This window comes from Anolis carolinensis, chromosome 3 (assembly GCF_035594765.1).
Source record: "Anolis carolinensis isolate JA03-04 chromosome 3, rAnoCar3.1.pri, whole genome shotgun sequence".
In the NCBI taxonomy this organism is placed as follows: domain Eukaryota; kingdom Metazoa; phylum Chordata; class Lepidosauria; order Squamata; family Dactyloidae; genus Anolis; species Anolis carolinensis.
The window spans coordinates 149,812,211-149,833,314 of NC_085843.1; the positions used below are offsets into that span (position 1 = coordinate 149,812,211).

Genomic DNA, 21,104 nt, shown 5'->3' on the forward strand with positions numbered 1-21,104 from the left:
ACTCTTGGAATGAAAGACTCAGCAAGTCATGGGTATCTGTTCCCTCTGGAATTCTTCTTAATGGTTTTTTGTTTGGAGGAGTGAGTTCCTTAGTCTGTCTTACTGAGAAAGAATAAATGGAGGAGTAAGGAGACCACAGGGTTGCTGTGTCATATATAGAGCCTGTCTCTGGACCAGTTAGATGTTGTAGCTGTGTTAAAAAGAGCAAGACAGCACATATCTCTAGATTAATGAGGGGAGTTGGTGCTTCAAGGAATGGAAAAGGAGAACTCTTGATCCTAGTTGTGTGGACTAGAAACCAAAGCAGAGAAATAGGCAAAAATATCAAGAAACATGTTTAAACACCAAATTAATTCCTGTATGAACTAGTAAATGTTCAATTGCATGTTTATTTACATTAGGTCCCAGATAAAAGTAAGGAGTGTTGTCGACGGCTTTCATGGCCGGGATCACAGGGTTGTTGTATGTTTTCCGGGCTGTATGGTCATGTTCTAGAAGTATTCTCTCCTGACGTTTCGCCCACATCTATGGCAGGCATCCTCAGAGGTTGTGAGGTAAAGTAAGGAGGATTGGGCAGTATATGCTCTGACTCAAGGGTGGGTAGTGTTGGAAATAGCAACCTTTCACTATTTATTTGTTAATGTATATATTTGCTAACCTGTATTCTATGTGTATGTTGATTTGCCAGTTTGACTGACCTTTTTGGTGTGGGAGGGGTTATAGACATGTGACTGTATGGTGAATTAATACAAGATGTTTGTAAGCAAACAAAATAAGTTATTTTTAAAGAAGACTTTTTTTAATCTCTGAGTGCATATTTTAAACTAAACGGTTTCAAGGGAGAGTATATGTTTTGGGCAACTGCAATTACAACTTCAAAGAAACAACCATCCTCTGCTAACCAGATACATTTGTAGTAGCATGTCTTTATCCATGGCAGTTTAAAGACATGGTTCTTCAGTTTAACAGCTGAGTTATCTGTGTGCCATTACATGCATGCTTATGAATATCACTTGTTCAAAGGGTTGACTTCCAAGGTCATGCTTTTCTTGACTAGTGGTTTTCAAAAGGTGGTCTCCACATGTTCTTGGAGATTCACATTTGCCAAACAGATATGACATCATTTTTTCCTTTACAATGAGGTTGATTGCCATTTATTTCCAAAATGATATGTACCCAGAGACTGGGTGCAGTTATTTCCAATAGTTAGAAGTCTCAACAAAGTATAAAAGATCCCAGAGGTTTTGAAGTTCAGGGTGCAACTATACTGCAGGACTCTTGTAGTTACACACCACTTTAACGCCTATGGCCCAATGACGTGGAATCATTAGAGATGTAATTTCTTTAGCCTTCTCTGCTAGAGTTCTGGTGCCTAATTCCCAGGATACCATGCCATTGAGCCATGGCAGTGAATCTGGTGTCAAACTGTATTAATAGATCATAGAATCATAGAGTTGGAAGGGATCACGTGGGCCATGAAGTCCAATCCCATGCCATGCAGGAAAAGCACAATTAAAGTACCTCTGATAGATGGCTCTTCAGTTTCTATTTAAAAGCCTCCAAGGAAGGACCCTCCACCATTTCTGAACAGCTCTTTACAGTCAGGAAATTCTTTCTAATGTTCAGGTGGAATTTTCTTTCCTGGCTCCTGCAGGAATTACTTGCAGAGCCCAGTGTTTCTTATTTCTCATGGAGGTAGGAGAGCTTCTGGATTTGGCAATTGTTAGTTTTGAAACACTGGTTTAGATAGTGTTTTCAATAGTGGGATGGCAAGTGTTAAATCAGGTAGAAGCTGGAATTATCTAAAACTCTACAAACTTCAGTTTAATGAGTGGAGAGAACACATAGGCAATTGGATGCACATTCCTTTGCAGTCATTCAGCGCAGTCTTCTAATTTCTGGCAAGTCTTTGTGGTTTTTTCTGACATGTCAGAATCATGCCAGTAATAATGCAAACTACATAACCACAGAGAAGGTGAAGGCTGAATTTCTCTGTAACATATTAATGAGAGAATTTGATATGATCAATTTGCAGCAATACATAAAAATTGAAACAAACATTACAGAGTTTTTCAGGTCAAGAAAGAAATATCATCAAAGTAAACTTGGGAGGAACAGCTCCCATTTCAGGCAGCCAAGCATATTTCTTCTTCCATGCAGCTGGAGGGGAGATGGGGCAGATCATATAACTGTAGTTTGCTTAAAATTGAAAAACATACTTTTTCCTATACAGGTTTCCTATACCTGTGTTGTTGTTTTTTTTGCAAGAATATGCAGAAGTGCTAATGATGTTGTTATATAGCAGTTATCATACATTATCTTGCTACCAGTAGCAGAAAAATCATTTCAACAGAAGTTGAATTTTGTTTTACTGATTGCTGACATGGCTTTGGATATTCCTTATCTAACAGTCTGCTGCATGAATAAAAAGTGGATTACGAGAAACTTGAATAAAGTTTATTTCAAAAATATTCCATGTATTCAGTGAAATACCCATTCTAGTCAATGGGTGCTTCTGCACTGTAGAACATGATGTTTTGGTGGTGCTTAATTTGTAAAGTCATAACGTAATTTGACGTTTAATAGGCTTTTCCTTAATCCTTCCTTAACCAACATTTTCGCTTATCCAACAGCCCGTTTATGTTGGATAAGCGAGACTCTACTGTATATTTGTGCAGATATCACTATCACAGTGGTTGGTCAAGATATTGTATTTGAGTACTGGGTTGGTAGCCTTAAGTTAGAAAGAATTCCATAGAGACCATGTATCCCTTCTCTGTCACACATATAGTTGCAAAGGACTCCTCCAGTAAGAGGGAGAGCTAGTATAAGTTTTTATTAACTTCTGGATGTAGTTTCAATCTTTAAGATTAGAGATTAAGATTAATCAGCAAAAAAAAAAGTAATATCCTGTGTGTTCTGTAGAAATTGTAATGGCACTGGGCTATGGGAAGACTATTCAACACTTCGACAAGTGTGAGACTCCATAAATGTACTTGCATGTAGTATACTGTATATTTTTGAAGGCAATACAGTCTGTGATAATGGGAGTGTGGGTGGAGAGGGGGTAAATTTTGGATCTTTTTGGACTTCTCAGATTGCATACCAGCATGAAATCTGTCCAATAGTCAATAGAAATCATATAGACCAGGGGTCCCCAAACTAAGGCCCAGGGGCCGGATGCGGCCCTCCAAGGTCATTTACCTGGCCCCCGCCCTCATTTATAATATAATATTTTTATATCAGTTTTAATAATATAGTATATTGTATATACATATGATATTGATAATAATATTATAATGTTATACAATATAATACTAATAATAATACCATATAATATTAATTATATGTTATGTATTACATATAATATTACAGTATAGTGGTATAGTTCAATATAGTAATATATAATGCTAATATTGTGCTATGCTAATAATATAATATACTAGCTGTGCCCGGCCATGCGTTGCTGTGGCAAAGTACGGTGGTATGGGAAATAAAATATTTTATATCATCTGCTTAGAACTGGATTATATGAGGCCCCTTCTACCCACCTGGATAAAATGCACACTGAAGTGGATTATATGGCAGTGTGGAGTCAAGATAATCCAGTGCAAAGCAGATAATATAAGATTATAAATGGGTTATACAGCTGTGTGGAAGGGCCTTGAGTCTACACTGCCATATAATCCAGTGCAAATTAGATAATCTGTGGAATAATCCTAAGTGAGGCCTAAATCTGCCTGTCCCCTAACTGAACCCTGGCTGTCCCCTCGACTGAGTTGGTTGCTAGGAGACCAAGTGGGCAGAGATGAGCCCTCTAAACTGGCAGCAATTGGATAAAAACAATTATTGCTCTCCCTCTAATTAGGACTTTATTTTTCTTTTCTTTTTGTTGTATCAACCTAGAGGCATGGATGATGGATTGTGTTGTCAAATTTCGAGGTTGGGGGGCCTGTAGTTTTGTTGTTTTGTGGGTCGCCGAGATGTCATCACTCATTTATATATATAGATTGTACGTACATACAGCTGCTCTGAGTTCCCTTTTGGGTGAGAAGGGTGGGATATAAATGTAGTAAATGAATAAATAAATAATTTTGGACTTAGGCTCGCCCAAAGTCTGAAATGACTTGAAGGCACACAACAACAACAACAACAATCCTAATTAACCTGACTGTCTCATTGGCCAGAAGCAGGCTCACACTTCCTATTGAAATCCTGATAGGTTTGGGTTGGTTAAAATTATTTTCATTTTTAAATATTGTATTGGTCTTTCATTGTTATTGTTGTTTTCCACTACAAATAAGATATGTGCAGTGTGCATCGGAATTTGTTTGTATTTTTTTTCAAATGATAATCCGGCCCTTCAACAGTCTGAAGGATTGTGGACTGGCCCTCTGCTTAAAAAGTTTGAGGACCCCTGATATAGACCATTGAACTGCTTGTTATAAAGTAATTGGGAGGAAGGAGGGATATAAATGCATGATATAAAATAAATAATTTTTCCCCAGACAAGTCATTGCATCGAGCTATCATTTTATCTTCTCAAAGTTTGAGATAGGAGTTGGTAATATATACTTTGGCTTACTAAATTTTGCTTAATAGGAGCAGTCCTCTGTGTGCCTGTACTTGGTGGACAGAACTGAAAGATAATCACTAGCATATCAAAAGTGGAATATGCTTGCTTTGCTTCAAGTTACATTTTTAACAGATTGCGTCTTTATTTACAGCACTTGCACATCAAGACGCTGACAGATGATGTGGTAAGATAATTTTGCTTCTGTTTTGTTCTTAGCAAACTCTGTGTCTTAACAGCTAGCACTGTTATACTTTTTGTCCTAGAAATTTGGCTGTTTACTGAAACACAGTCACTCACTTCAGATGTAATGCCAAATAATGCTTTGGTGTTGGATGAATTTGCCTCAGGCTTGCACGCTCTGTCCTTCTGTTATGCCATCTCACACTTCTGTAGTAAGCTGTCTTTTGCTGTTGCTTCCTAGCCAAGCAAGATTGACTGCAAAGTTTAATTGAAAACTATGTTCTGACTGATAGCTAGGTCTGGTTTGTGAGTAAAATATTGCTTGCCAAGTTTCGATGCAAAAGTCAGATATCGTTTGCTCCATAAAAGGAAGTATGGGGAGGAAGAATAGAAAAGACAAAAACTGAGTGAAAAGCCAGTACATTTTTCATGTATCTTGAGCTTCATTCAACACTTTCTAAATGCTAATACATGCAAAATCAATCAAATGCTCAGGTAAAATAAATAAAACAACCCCCACCATAAAACAAAAATGTCTCAAACATTCAATTGTTGGTCCTGGAGTGGCAGCTTACCTTTTACAATACTTACAGCAACCCATTACACTATCCCAGAAATAGAAATGATAAAATTGGTAATAAATCCATATATGAATTTCCAGTAACTATTAACTGGCATTTTTGGCTGATTTGTTTGGCACCTTGTATGGAAGAGAAAATTGACCCTTGCCACAGATGACCTCATCTGAAGTCAAACTAAATTGAATGTGTAACACCAAGCTGCATTGTCAGATTTTCTTTACTACTTTATCAGTATTCCATAGCTATTATATCAGTCTTTCAAAATTCTTTCTCCGTTCTTGAATGAACAAGACCTTGTGGTAGAAAAAAGTATTCTGAAACCCTTTCTTTAACATTAGACTCATACTTAGACTCTGAAGTAATGAAATATGTGTTAGCTCCCCCCCCATACACACACACAAAGAGAAAAATAAAAATAAATAAGCATAACCTCAGAAGATTAAAAGTTGTGCGGGAGTCAACTTCCAATCAGCTCTTTAATGTACTGCTTTTTCAGAATGAATAGCATCTGCTCCATAAGAAGACTCAAATGTCAAATTGTGCAGGACTAAGCTCAAACAAATTCATTAGTGGTTGCTTCCTGATATAATAAAGGGCATTACATTATTTGAGGTTGGTAGAAAATGATTATAGTTTCCGTATCATTAAAAAAGGCTGTTCTAAATCTGTGATGTTAAAATTTGAAGCACAATGGGGTATCATGCATATTTGGGCTGAATAATAATTTTAGATACACTCATTCCTTTTTGTTGTTTAGTTTGATAAATTTTCTAGCATACGGATTCCGGGCAGCAAGAAAGAGAGACCAATTCTGCCAAATATGAAACAATCAGATTCTTCAATTGGTGACTGGCCCCTGTCTGCAGATGTAGATAGCTTCATTCCTACACCTTTAACAGATGCAGAAATTCTTGCACTTTTTGAAAAAATGATGGTAAGAATTGTTCAATGGGTTGTGATAGTGAAAGGTTTTTCTTTAATAGAATATGAAATGTTCTAAATGTGGTTCTAACTGTGTTTCAACATTTATCTCCTGGGGTGAGGGGATGGAAGAGCATGGCAAAAATTACATGCAAACACCACCAAAACAATTGATGGTGACTGATGGTTAAGCACCAGTATGATGTAGTTTTTTGAGTGTTACACTAGGAGACAAGGGTTCAGACCCCCACACATCACCAGTTTAGCCTTCTTGTAAAAGCCATTTAGAGTTCATTTTGTTTGTAACGTTTTGAATTGTGGGGTGACATCTGAGAATCTGAGAGCTGTGGTGGTGCAACGGGTTAAACCCTTGTGCTGGCTGAACTACTGACCTGAAGGTTGGGTTGCTGACCTGAAAGTTGCCAGTTCGAATCCGTGAGACGGGATGAGCTCTAGCTTGCAGGGACATAAGAAAAGCCTCTCAGCAGGATGGTAACACATCTGGGTGTCCCCTGGACAACGTCTCTGTAGACAGCCAATTCTCTCACACCAGAAGTGACTTGTAGTATGTTCTCAAGTTGCTTCTGACACAATTTTTTAAAAAAATCTAAGAAGTGTATCACACATATTGTGACACCCCAGGCTGCGAGAGCACTGGAAACCAATACACCGAGGCCAATAAACAATCTAATATCTTTATTAAGGAATTAAGAAATTAAAATGAAAATAAGCAGAAGATATAGTTCATCAATAGACCTTTCAGGAAAGGTCAAATATAGTCCAGTAATATATTGTCCAATGTCTAATATTAGAGTTTAAAGTTTGTAATCCAAAAACCGAAACGCACTCAAACTTCCAAGCAGTTTGAGTGGGGAAATGTCCAAGTCTTTTTCTAGAGTTCAAAAGCAAGTCCAAGGCAAGGAATTGAAGACAAGGCTGGAATCACGGCAAGGCAAGGCAAGGAACACGGCTAGGCAAGGCTCGGAAACATGGCTAGACAAGGCACAGCTAGGCTGGAAGGTAGTGGATCCAAACACGGTCCACACTTGGCTGGAATTGAAGATAATCCTCCAAACTGACACGTTGACTCTGCGCTGGCTAGCCAGCACACAGAACTTTTAAAGAACTTCAAATCTTCCCTTAGAACAGGTGTCTCAAATGCTCTTTTCCCAAGGGAAAAGAGCTAGAACAACATCTTGACCAGATGCAATCCTCCCTTAGAATTCTCAGGGGAAAATAGGTTAATCAACAGATTCCCTTGCTGCTAATCGCGCGCTTCGTCTCCTGCCAGCTTTCTCCTGCCTGTTAGTTTCCACAAACATCCTTCTATCAAAGGGAGGGGAACTGGGAAGAGAAGACTCCGTTTCAAGGGCCTTTTTAATGAGTGTTGAACTAGAATTGTCAATAGGGAACATCTGGAACGGGGCAGAGTCTTGCTGAAATGGCACAAAACTTGTTTCCTCATCACTATGGTCCACAATGGAGTCAGGTTCATGGCCCAAGGGTCCATGGGACATCACACATATAAACATATTTGAGCAAAATCAAATATATTTGGCCTTAACAAGTAAAGCTAGAAAAGAAGGGAATCAATACTCTCCAACTCCAACCATTGGACTATAACTGATTGGAGATAAATTCTAGATACAGCTAAAAGACCATAGATTCCCCACTTCTGTCAAAAGAGCTCTTGTTAAAACTAACAAACAAATAACAAAGCCTTTATCATGTAATTTTTAATTGAACTTGCCAAAGAGAATAATATTTTGTGTTACACTGCCGATAGTGGAGGAACAGTCCTTTTTCATGGGTTTAGTATAAAAGTGCTTCTGCTCAATTGCCTGAGAGGGAATTGACATAGTTGAGCTATCAGTCCCTTCTTTGCCAGCCCAATCATCCGCTTGCAAGGATTACTGCTTGCCTCTATTGATCCAATTAACTATATGGTTAGTTTGAACTAATATGGCATAGATGTTACTATGGTCTAAACGTGTAAATTTTCTCTTAAAACAATCATTTAGTTCTTCTGCACACCTTTCATTACCTTCTGCTTTACTATTTCCATGTTCTGTCATCCTTTTTGGTTGTAATTTAGGCCGTAAAATCCTTGGGGAATAAAAGCAATTACCTTCTTGTTTGTTATACTCTGTATAAATTGCTAGGTATATTCCTTGTGCTTTTTTTTAAAGGAAAAATTCCCATCCTGTTTTTGCATACTATTAAGTGATTTTGTTTACACTGCATGGAAAGAATAGGTTTGCTGTAATATCTATGCTGTTTTTTGTCCTTAGGAAGATATGAATTTAAATGAAGATCGAAAGGCTCCACTGAGAGAAAAAGACTTCAGTACCAAAAAAGAGATGGTTATGCGGTATATGGATACTGCTTCTAAAGTGGTAAATATTCATAAAATGGGAAAGAGAGAGAACTTTATTCAGAAGCATTAATACAGATCAACAAAGAAAACAAATTCAGCTCAAAGTTTTCATAGAGTTTTTGTTCCAATTACATCCGAGCAAACATAACCAACTTCATATTGGCATGCCTTTGTTTGTATGCATACTACAGAGGATTTTGATAAAATAAAAGTATATTGTGTATTGAATAAAGTACTGGATCTTGTTGTGTCTAAAGCAGGTTCAGTGGTAGCCTTGATTATGGTAACTCTAAAATGTTGTGAAAATAATATATGTGATGCTCACGTATCTCAGTTCAAAAAAGGGCTCGTAAAAGAATTACAATAAGTGACTGTTGTCTTTCAGGGATCCTTCAAAAGCAACAAACAGATCTCGCCTCAGGAATTCATATATGAATTGAAAACAGGAACAGCTGATGAAAAACTTATCAGTTGCTTAGAATCCCTTCGTGTGTCATTGACCAGTAACCCTGTCAGGTAATTCATGCCATAATCCTATGTAAGAATGCTTTGCTTTGTAACAAACTGTAATCTTATGTGGCAATGTTTGTGTATCTTTTTTTCTTCATTAAGCAAATGCATTAAGGTTTTACAAGATCTTTCATTAAATATAAATTTAATTGTCTGACTTAAGGGTTCTGATGTTTTATTTGATTTGCCAAAGTTTGTAACTGGTGAATCTTCCTGGACCTGCAAGCTCCTAGTTTAAAAATAGGAACTTGTCAGCTTAATATTTTTGCATGGTTTCCATGAGATAGTAGAACTGGACTTCAAAGTGGGATAAAATGACTGATATTTGTGCTGAGGGCTGAATTTTGTTTTGCACTAGCTCGGAAAAGTCCCTTCTGTGCATGATGATGCTATGATGCTATTGCTATTGGTGTATTCAATCTGTGTTGCTCATTGTGTTGCTGCTAAATTAATCTCCATATAATTTTGATCATGTCAAAAGGTCCCTTGAACTGAGATTAGAATTTGATTAAATCAACACTTAATAAGATCTGTATTGTTTTATCACGAGGTCTGCTTATAAATTGATTATGAATTTATGAACACCAAATGTTAATATGTTTCATAACTTAGTTCCTAAGGTATTGCTGGGGACTGTATAAGGTCTTGTCCTCAAACGTACCCACCCTTGTTACCTCCTATATGTGTCCAACTTATGTTTGCAATAGTGAAAATGCACCCTTTTATATATGGAATGAGATGACTAATCTGTAATATTAACCTGGTATGATTTGTATTGTTAATAAAACAGCATGAAGAAAAAACAAATGAAGCCAAATATTTTGCTTACATATCTGTTACACCATGATGCTATCCAGTATGTGATCTGTGACATTAAAACTGTCCTAATGTAGTACCATTAATATTTGCAATTTCTAGAAATCAAACTAGTAACTAGATCCAGCTAGACATGTTTGGAACTTGGAGAATCTTTATCTTGTACAGAATACAGCATCCAGATTGCTGACTGGAACAGTTTATGGAAATTAACCAAGGTTGCTGTGAGTTTTCTGGCTGTATGGCCATGTTCCAGAAGCATTTTGCTCACATCTGTGGCAGGCATCCTCAGAGATTTTGAGGTCTGTTGGAAACTAGGCAAGTGGGGTTTATATATCTGTAGAATGATGTCCAGGGTGGGAGAAAGAAAGAACTTTTGTCTGTTGGAAGCAGGTGTGAATGTTGCAGTTGGCCAGCTTGATTACCATTGAATAGCCTTGCAGCTTCACAGCCTGGCTGCTTCCTGCCGGGGGAATCCTTTGTTGGGACATGTTAGCTAGCCCTGATTGTTTCATGCGTGGAGTTCCTCTGTTTTCAGATAGCTGTTCTTTATTTACTGTCCTGATTTTAGAGGTTTTGTTTAAACTAGTAGCTAGAGTTTGTTCATTTTCATGGTTTGCTCCTTTCTAAATGAAATTGTCCACATGCTTGTGGATTTCAGTAGCTTCTCTGTGTAGTCGAAAAGCAGGACAGTAAATCAAGAACAACAGCTGAAGTTTCCAAGCACTCTTCAGAGGCAGCCCCACGTAGAGCGCGTTACAGTAATCCAGATGGGATGTAACTAAGGCATGTACCACAGTTGTCAGATCTAGCTTCTCAAGGAACGGGCACAGTTGGTGCACAAGTTTTAGTTGTACTTGTTCACAGCTGCATGATATATGGTAGACTCCTGCAGTGGTGAGATAATCTCCCTTGTCCTTTGCTGAATGTAGCTTTTGTTGGATTTTGTTAGTGGGTATGTAGATAGTTTCTAGGTTGTGTTTCTTCATCAGCTTCCCTATGTGGCTCCCTTGATGTATGGTAAGAACACATTTCCTCTGGGTGGATATTTGTCTTTACTCTTGTGGCTTGTTCTTGGTCTTGCAGTTCTTCTGATGTCTGTGGTGGAGTATCCATTGGCCTGTAGAGCTCAGTACTTTCTCCCACCCTGGACATTCCACAGATATATAAACCCCACTTGCCTAGTTTCCAACAGACCTCACAACCTCTGAGGATTCCTGCCATAAATATGGGCGAAACGTCAGGAGAGAATGCTTCTGGAACATGGCCATACAGCCTGGAAAACTCACAGTAACCCAGTGATTCTGGCCATGAAAGACATGTCACTGCTAATATACTTCTAGTCCAAATTCATTAGGTAGGTAATGACATCTAACTCCCTAAATTACTTGGGAATTTTACTTTTGAAGGCATATGCCTTCTTGAGGACTGAGATCTGCTGGAGGAATGATCTTCTATGTTCCATTTGCGAGGTTAATACATTGTGAGAACATCTAAGAATATATTCTCCTACAAGCATCCCAGATGGTAATATGCTCCCTTCGGATGCCTGACTTGCATTGATGATGTCATTCTTGTGTGATGAGGATGATTATATTTATTTACATCCTATTTTCATCTCTTTGATTGCGACGCAAAGTGACTGGCAACATTAATAAACCATGACTTGAAATGTACAACATATAAATATTCAAATAGAATTAAACATACAAATAATTTTAAATCATTAAAATACTATATGGCACCCCACTTGTTTGTTTTTAAAAATCTTCTTTAAAAGCCTGTCCGAACAAAAAGATTTGAGGGGGCAATTCTAGCCTTCCTAGGCAGGAAGTTCCAGGGTCTAAGGGTAGCCATCGAGAAAGAAGTCCCTCTTATATCCCCATCAACCGTGCTTGTGGTGGAAGTGGGACTGAGAAAAGGGCATCTTCTGAGGATCTTAGGGCCCAGGCAATTTCATACATGTGATCTGCTAAATATCCTGGACCTGAGTTTTATATGTCATGACCAGCACTTTGAATAGTGCCCGTAAACAAACTGGCATTGAGTGCAGTTGTTGAAACAGGAAAGTAGTGGTTTCCTATAGATAGCCCTGGTTAAGAGTTTGGTTGAGAACCTCTCTGGCTGAGAATGTCAAAGGCTCCTCTCTAAACTACAAACCTCAAAATTCTGCAAGAGGCAGTCCCAGAATTTAAAGCAGGTGCACACGCTTTATGTACTCTTCAAAATGCTAGTTTAGAGCTCTGATAGACAAAATCAAAACAATTTGATTTAGTAATAAAAACAATATTTATTTTTTGCAGCTGGGTTGAGAACTTTGGACATGAAGGACTTGGGTTATTATTGGACACCTTGGAAAGACTTGTTGAAACGAAACAGTAAGGCTTCCTCTGCTTTATAATTTTCTTGTTAAGAACAGAATAACCTCCATTCATGTTTTCAATTTTTTTTAATTTCTTCCCATTAGTCAGGACAAGATTTTGAAGAAGGTACAACATAAGATCATACAGTGTTTGAAGGCTTTTATGAATAACAAGGTCAGTGACTCCATTTGCTAAATTTCTTAAGGCAACAGTGATATTACTGAGCACCCCCCTTTACGCGCAGATTTACTTTTGATTAAAATTTCAAAGGATTACCCTGATATTGAATTGTGTGCAGACCCGGTGACTAGAAGGATATATTTTGGAGGGAACTGGAATTCGTTGGATGAAATGTGTGGACAAGCCCCACAACATTTTTGCACATCATTTTGCATATCCAAAGTCAGCTTTTGATAACTGTCTTTAGAGTAGGTGTGGAAATCACACAACCCTCCAAATTTTATTAAATTTTCTTTCAGCACCCTCAGAGTATACACTAAAGAATTATTAATTTGACACCACATTAATTGTCATTGCAAAATGCTATGGAATCATGGGAATTGTAGTCAAACACTCTTTGGCAGATAAGGCTTGAGGACCTTGTAAATCTCCAACTCCCATGACTCTGTAGCATGGACCCATGACAGTTAAAGTGATGTCAAACTCTATTAGTTCTACAATGTAGATGCACCCATGACCAGCATATTTAATAGTGAGGACTGCTAGGAGTTGTTGTGCAGTAATATCTGAATGGCAACTTGATTGCTACTCTATGCTCATTTAAATGCAATATAGGGAATTATAATTTGAAGATGCTAGCATGAGCTCATTTTAAACATTGCTTTGTTTGTGGATAGTGTGGAGGCACTATGTACTATGGAAAAATATTAGACTTCCTCAGAAATCTGGGTATTCAATCAAATGTCCATTTCTGTAGCTGTTTTCTTTTTGAATGCATTCTTTAACGGATTGCTTTATGAATGTTTTTCATTTGTTCCAAGAAGATGTTGTTTTGCTTATCCGGAATATTTATGGTCAGAATCAAATGTAGCCTAGCTATTGATGGAACATCTTCCATCAGTTGAATGGAGAAGGGCACTTTCTCTTTTCTAATTCAGCCACTTGTCAACCTCAGAATTTTCCAGCACTGAAAACAGAACATCCTTGAATGGGTTGCTCCTTCCACCCTCTGCGAGTGGCAAGAATAATGTCAACCTTTCTCATGTACCCTTAAGTGAGAGCTACCCCATCCCTCTATGTCACACAGTTTAAATAGCCTTTCTCAACAAGAAAACATTTTTAGAATAGCTTAGAATAGAAATAGAAGAGGGAAAAGGAGATGACTCTTTCCTTTTTACCTTTCCTACTGCTTTGCCAGCAGCTACTGTGTGGAAATGGATATTTATACATTCCGTTATTTGCTCATGTACAAGTTGGCCCCATGTGTAAGTCAGGGCAAGTTTAGGGGCCAAAATTACGGATTTTGATATGACCCATGGATGAGTCAAATATCATTTTGCAAATAGGGGAAAGTATTAATGCCACTTGAGTGAGCTAGTTGCCTCTAGTCATTCTTGCCATTTCCCTGGTCTGGCATTCAGAAAAGCCAGAAGAACTGCCATATCTGAGAGAATACAGCAAGTTGGCACCTCTTTTAAGTTCTTTTACGATAATCAAAACCGTCTTTCACCATTTTATTCAGAGAAAATAATGGTTCCTTTTTTTTGATAGGAGTTGAAGTACATAGAATCATCGAGTTGGAATAGATCTCATGGGCCATCCAGTCCAACGCCTGCCAAGAAGCAGGAAATTTACCTTGAACCATAGATAAGTTGATCTAGGCTTTGTGGGTTGATATCTTTATCAAGCCACAAAACATATTAACATGAGCATATAGGGTAATTTCTCCAGGTGTGAAGAGGAGACATCCATGGATGGGATATAACCGGCCTCCCCATCCATTATCACATGGAATTACCACAGAGAAGAACCAAGAGTTAACGGGCCTGGAAAGCTAGGCAATGCTGCAGATTCAAATGTGGCGTCAAGGGCTGCAGGGGGGACAGGAGAGGAAGCATGTTCTGTCACTCTGCAGAATCAGCTAAATCTTGTATTTAGAGTATATGCCGACAGTACCTAGGAGCCTTGCTGCAAACTATCACCTTTTCATTTCTGTCAATCTCACTTTTTTGCTTTGTTCAGTATGGTTTGGAGAGAATAATGGGTGAACAGAGAAGCTTTTCATTACTGGCCAAAACGATTGATCCCAGACAAGTCAACATGATGACAGATGTAGCTAAGCTGCTTTCTGCAATATGTATTGTTGGAGAAGAAAACATGTAAGTACAGCATGGAGTGCACACATTTCATATTAAATTAGACACATGTACTTAAAAAAAACATAGGTGAGAATTTTAATTGGAAGTCATCAGGTTCAGAGCCAAACCTACCGTTGAGTATCGAAAAAGAGTAATCCTTTGAAACTAAGCATTCTATTTAGCATGTGGAATGTTTGTTAAGCTAGACCTGTTGTGCTGGAGTCTTTTGCAAATAACATTCTGCCAAGATTTACGCGGGGGAGGGGAGCCTGTTTTATAAACATTTGTGCAGCTTGTTTATTTTAACTTCTTTTGTACCGCGGGTTGTATGTTGTATGTATGTCTATGTGTTAAATGTTTTGATACGGCCGATGGGCTAATCAATAAAACGTGATTTGATTTGTGCAGCCACAAAAGCTAACCAGATATAGCAGAAGTGATTCCATGCTATTTGGCAGAATCTGTAGAATTCGAAATGGAGGAATGTGATCAAACGAGAGTATAAAGAGGCTGAGTAAAATATCTTTGTTTTTTAAGCTTTAAATTTCTGTTTTAATGTATCTGTCAAATCTTTGTTTGTCTCTTATAATGTTGTAGCCTTGAAAAAATTTTGGAAGCCTTGACTACAGTAGCGGAAGAGAAGAACACTGATCGGTTTTTCCCCATTGTGGAAGGTCTTCGAGGGAATTCAGTCCATTTGCAAGTAAATTATACTTTTCTATGGCATTGTATTGCAAATAAAAGCAGGCTATCAACTGTTTACCTTAGGAAATAAAATACTAGAATTTGCTCAGCTCTGGATGCAGATGGATAGGCAGGGAAATTCTGCAGAATCAATTACATTGACTAAGCATGACTCTGTATTGACTTGTTAATACCTGTTTATATAAATAATATGGAATCAGTGTAAACAGCAGAAGTGTGCTTTGCTTTTAACCTATTATGCCTCTCTCAATACCCTCTTTTCCCCAGACGATTTGACAGTGCTATTTCAAAACAGATTTCTCATTTTACCAAGTGTTGGAGAGATTAGGTGACTTGGAATATAGTGGTACACGTATTTTAAAAGATATATACATACCAGCAAAACATTCCTGAGTAAAAAATATAAATTTAATGTTTTTGCACTAATCTCTTATGATTTTGCTGTAGTTTTGCAGTGTATAATCAAATACATTATATTGTCTTCTTGTACTTCCAGATAATGTTAGTACATATTAAAATGCTTCGTTTATATAATGTAACTTGGAACATTGCTGTCCCATCAGTATATTTAATTGGCTGTACTTCATAAAAGTAGAATCTGGAACTGGTCCTTATTGATAAATGGATTCAGACACGTTACTTGAACCTGTTGTGGAAAGTGATGTAATTAAAACATTTTTTTATTTCTATCCTGCTTTTCTCCCATGGGTGAGATTCAAAGCAGCATACAACATATAAAATTCATACAAATACATCCAACCGCAATACATAATCAGATTAAAACATCATCCTAATATAAAAACCAAACTAACATATCAAATAAAACAATTTTAAAAACTTGCAGCAAGCACCATTTACAGATGTCCATAACCTCCGGCCACTGAAGTTATTTGTCAGGTATTATCAAATTATCAGACCGACAGTGCCTATAATCATTCATCTGGGAATCTCCACAGAAAGGTTTTAATTTGCAAACGAAAGGCCAGTAAGGCAGGGGATGATCGTGCCTCATTAGAGAGGGAGTTCCAGAGCCGTGGGGCCACCACCGAAAAGGCCCTCATTCCCACCAAATGTGTCTGCAATGGTGGTGGGACTGAGAGAAGGGACTCTTCTGAGGATCTCAGGGCTCGGGTGGGTTGGTAGAAGGAGATACGGTCCCTCAAGTAGGCTGGGCCCGAACTGTATAGGGCTTTGTAGTCCAAAGCCAGCACCTTGAATTGCGTCCGGAAACAAACCGGAAGCCAGTGTAGCTGCTTCAGGAGCGGGGTAGTTCTTTCTCTATATACCGCTCCCATGAGCAGTCTAGCAGCTGACCTTTGAACGGGTTGAAGTTTCCAAACACTCTTCTGGGGCAGCGCCACGTAAAGCATGTTACAGTAATCTAGCCTGGATGTTACTAAAGGAGTTTACTACCATGACCTGATCAGGCTTTTCAAGGTATGGGCACAGCTGGTACACAAGTTTTAATTGTGCAAAGGCCTTCCCGGCCACCGTTGACACCTGGGCCTCCAGGGTCAGTGCTGAGTCCAGGAGGACTCCCAGATTGTGAAACTGTGCCTTCAGGGGGAGTGTGACCCCATCCAGCACAGGTTGCAACCCAACACCCCGAACAGCCCGATGGCTGACCAGGAGTACTTCCGTCTTGTCTGGATTCAATTTCAATCTGTTCAACCTCACCAAGTCCATCACAGCTGACAGGCACCGGTTCAAGGTCAGGACAGCATCCTTGGCATCAGGTGGAAAAGAGTAGTAGAGCTGGGCGCCATCTGCACCGAACTCCAAAACTCCAGATGATCTCTCCCAGCAGTTTCATGTAGATATTAAATAACATTGGGGACAGAATTGAACACTGCGGGACCCCACAAGACAAAGGCCATGGGGTCGAGCAGGACTCTCCCAGCACCACCTTCTGGACCTGACCCTCTAGGAAAGACTGGAACCACCGGAAGACAGTGCCTCCAAGTCCCATTTCCGTGAGGCGGTCCAGAAGGATATCATGGTCGATGGTATCAAACACCGCTGAGAGGTCTAAGTGAACCAGAAGGGACACACTCCCCCATCTAGCTCTCTACTTAGATCATCTACCAAGGCGACCAATGTCATCTCAGTCGGATAGCCAGGCCGGAAACCAGACTGCAATGGATCAAGATAATCCGTGTTGTGCCGAGTAAGCAGTGCTTGGCGCACTGAAACGGCTACCATTTCCACTTTTTCTGTTTCACTGATATTTTTCATTTCACTGATATTTCCATTCTATCAAAACGTGTACCGTTTTGTACATTCCTAATGAACAACATGAAATAAAAAACACGAATTAAACAAATGAGACAAATTTCAGACCCATGGCTACCTGTGATGTTTGTTTTGCTGTCTGTGCCCCTGTTCAGAATTTCTCCTCCTTTTCTGTACCTGTAATTTGAAAATGTTGGGTTGTTGTGCTAAAACTTTAGAGAAGACACTTTCCCCCATATTTCCCCCTATGTTCTCATGTCTAAATGTGGTTTATATCTTATGTGTAATGGTCCTATTGATTTTCATGCATGGTTATATGTTTCTTGTTTAGATTTTACGTTTCAGTTTTACATGTATTTTAGGCATTGAATTTTGCCATTATTGTGTTGTAAATGATGTTTTAACTGATTATGTATGGTGGTTGGATGTATTTGTATGAATTTTATATGTTGTACGTCGCTTTGAATCCCACCCACAGGAGAAAAGCGGGATAGAAGTGAAATAATAATAATAATAATAATAATAATAATAATAATAATAATAATAACTCTTCCAGGAGTGAATTTCCCTTCCTAGGAGTAGTTTTGCTCTCACTTTCTGTTGTCTCACCGTTGTTTGTAACTAAGAGTTAGATGTAAGCTGGATGTTTGTAATCAAGGGAGTATTTGTACTGTTGTTTGGAAAAATACTCCTTTGGTTTATTGTTGTTATTATTATTTGCTTAAAATGAAAATATAATAACGATGATGTAAGGCTCAAATTATCCCTTCATGAAATATTAACTGTTGAAGAATCTTTGTAACTTAATATGAAAGAGCTCAAAGAGGAATATTTAAGAAGACCCTTTCATGTCTTGCCAAGAAGAATAGGTTTTTCAGGCAAACTAATAAGCTAATACTATTAACCATGCCATTAAGAAGAAGCCTATTATTCTTTACCAGGCTGTTAAGTAGATTTGCTCATTCTGTTCATGGTGATCTTGTTTTGTTTTGTTTTGTTTTTAAAAAAAGGATTAAAAAGTAAATTCTTAAAAGGATAATTAGAAAGGCTTTTGGGAGAGTTGATTTCCTTACAGTACCTTGATTTTATTCCAGTTCCTTACGACATGTTCTAATTTCCTTATAAAACATGAAAATCTATGGAATTTTAAAGTTATGGTTTAGCATACTATACAAGTGGAAACTTTGATAAATATTGCAAAAACTTGATATTGCTACAAAATTAATAAATGAATTGATTTTTTTGCCCTATCTCCTTATGCTTTTTGGATATTCATGAAAAATGGCAAGTGATAGAAACAGGTTTGAGTACAAAATGGTATGATGACTGGCAGATGAAAAGGTGAAAGATTGAAATAGAAACATCAGGACTACTGACTTATGGACTTAAAAATGTAAGACAGTTGAAATAAGTAGAAAAGGATTGTTTGGAGTGAAAATTACCTTTGGGTTTCTGTAATTTGAGATGACTGGTAGAGCAGAAAAAGAGAAGAATGGCTGATGAATGTAAGTGTATGTGTAATAATTGTAATGAAGGCTAATTTGAAATAAGTGGTTAAGATTCCTTTGTAATCTTACCAGTATTAGAGTGGGATGAAAGACTGAGCATTGAGAGAATTAATAAAGAATAATCAAGATGTATGAGTGAAATCTAGTAAGAGTAGTATTATCACATGAGAGCAAAAAGCAACTGGCATTGTAAGATAACATTTGTTGAATATAGCTGATATACATGATTGATAGTAGAAGAGGCAATGGGTTGGTTCTTTGTCATGGTCTCATGGAATTAGGCAAATATGTTAGTGCCTGTGCAGAGCTTGTCTTGTAATATTCTAGAACCGAACAGTTTTTGGCAGTAGCCCCATTTCGCTCAATGAGCATGTACAACATATATCAGATGGTTTTTTCCCAGTTCAACAACACTCTGATCAGTTCAAAATCAGAGAGTGAGAAAGTTCCAATTGATGCCATTTTCATGTATTCTTCTTGAAAACGGCATCAATTGGAACTTTCTCACTCCAACTTTGCATTGTTCAGAGGTTTTTTGTTTTTTTTACAAATGAAGTTTAGACAGTTTTTATGACTGTCTAAACTGTACCTCTCTTGGCAGGTATTTTTCTAATTCTAATAGGTTAATACTGGCTTTTCCAATTTTGTATATGTTTTATGATATATTCATTTGTTCTCTATTTTGGAAGCTGTGTTTTTTACAAAAAGAATCACAATTATTTGTAATATGTAACTAAAATTGCATAGCTAACTAGCTACTACAACAAATTAAATCAAACACACCAATAAGTTACACACCTACACAGACATACACAAACAGATATATACAGAGATAATTCTACAAACCTCGCACTCACTATCTAATGGTTTCTATTCCTTATTCTTCTTTTCTATATAACCACACTTTTGCTTTTAGTAACACTCTTCTGATTCATAATTTCTACAGTTGAAAAAAATGATAAGTCCCAATCTTATTTGTTGCTTGTCATCTTTGTGACTTAATATGGATCTTCACATTGCGTGAGCTAACTTGATAGCTGTCAATTTGTTTGCTTCACAGAAACAATGACAAAGAAGAACAGAGTGGTTGCCTGTAACTGTGGTTCTTGTTGTGGTCTTCTGTGAGTTCACATAGCCCTTCCCCTTGGCATTCTTTCCATATTGCACAACAGACTGGAAATTGAGAGAAAGTGATGGGGCTATTATCAAAAATTGCTCAGCACTAAAAGGTCCCAAGAGATGCTTTGTGTGGGTAGAAAGGCCTATTTGTGCAAAGTCACAGATGAGGACTCGAGAACCACAGTTACATGCAAACAATGTGTTCATCCAGACTTAGTCTTGCTTAGATTACGATGCTCAAGAATTGCTTTCAGCAAGCAGCCTCATGGTGCCTGAAGCCAGACTCCAAGTCTAACTCTTGTTTCTACAGAACATTTTGACATTTAAATAATGGTATGATCTGATTGAGCCTGAGTTTTCTGTCAGTACAGTTGAAAGATTCTACTTGTCACAGGACAAGATGAATATTCTTCAGAATTCCTTGTTGTTTCTCTTTAATTTCGATAAAGCTACACATTATTGTAATGTCACACTACTACATTTATGGAAAAAGTGTAAGTTATAATTGGGTATAAGCAGAACTAATACAATACTGAAGTTGTTTTCCTTCAAACATTTTCCTCAAATGTCAAAAATTTACATCTAGAATATAGCTGCTTCTGATTCTGTAGCTTAAATAAATAAAAGCTACAAGCAGTTTAAATTTATAATCTTTTGCAGATAGCCTGCATGCAGCTCATCAATGCCCTAGTTACATCTCCTGATGATTTGGACTTCAGGCTCCACATTAGAAATGAATTTATGCGTTGTGGATTGAAAGAGCAATTGCCAGTAAGTGTTCTGTAGTACGTATGTAAATTAATATTTAAATCATAAGATTTACCCAAGTTGGAAGTTGTGTAAAGTCCCTCATGGAATAATTTATTAAGACAGAGGGAGAAAGGTTGTATACAATTTC

At 37.8% G+C, this 21,104-nt stretch overlaps 1 protein-coding gene across 2 annotated transcripts in view; it reads left to right on the plus strand.

The window, feature by feature from the left end:
- The window catches only part of diaph3 (diaphanous related formin 3), a 135,508-nt gene that overhangs the window by 3,541 nt on the left and 110,863 nt on the right, over window positions 1-21,104 (plus strand). For both annotated transcript variants that reach the window (XM_062975588.1, XM_062975587.1), the window contains exons 2-10: window positions 4,728-4,760; window positions 6,095-6,271; window positions 8,550-8,654; window positions 9,021-9,151; window positions 12,265-12,339; window positions 12,429-12,498; window positions 14,527-14,663; window positions 15,240-15,345; window positions 20,867-20,977. In XM_062975588.1, coding sequence (XP_062831658.1) covers window positions 4,728-4,760; window positions 6,095-6,271; window positions 8,550-8,654; window positions 9,021-9,151; window positions 12,265-12,339; window positions 12,429-12,498; window positions 14,527-14,663; window positions 15,240-15,345; window positions 20,867-20,977 — 945 coding nt within the window. The remainder of the gene's footprint in view (window positions 1-4,727; window positions 4,761-6,094; window positions 6,272-8,549; window positions 8,655-9,020; window positions 9,152-12,264; window positions 12,340-12,428; window positions 12,499-14,526; window positions 14,664-15,239; window positions 15,346-20,866; window positions 20,978-21,104) is intronic.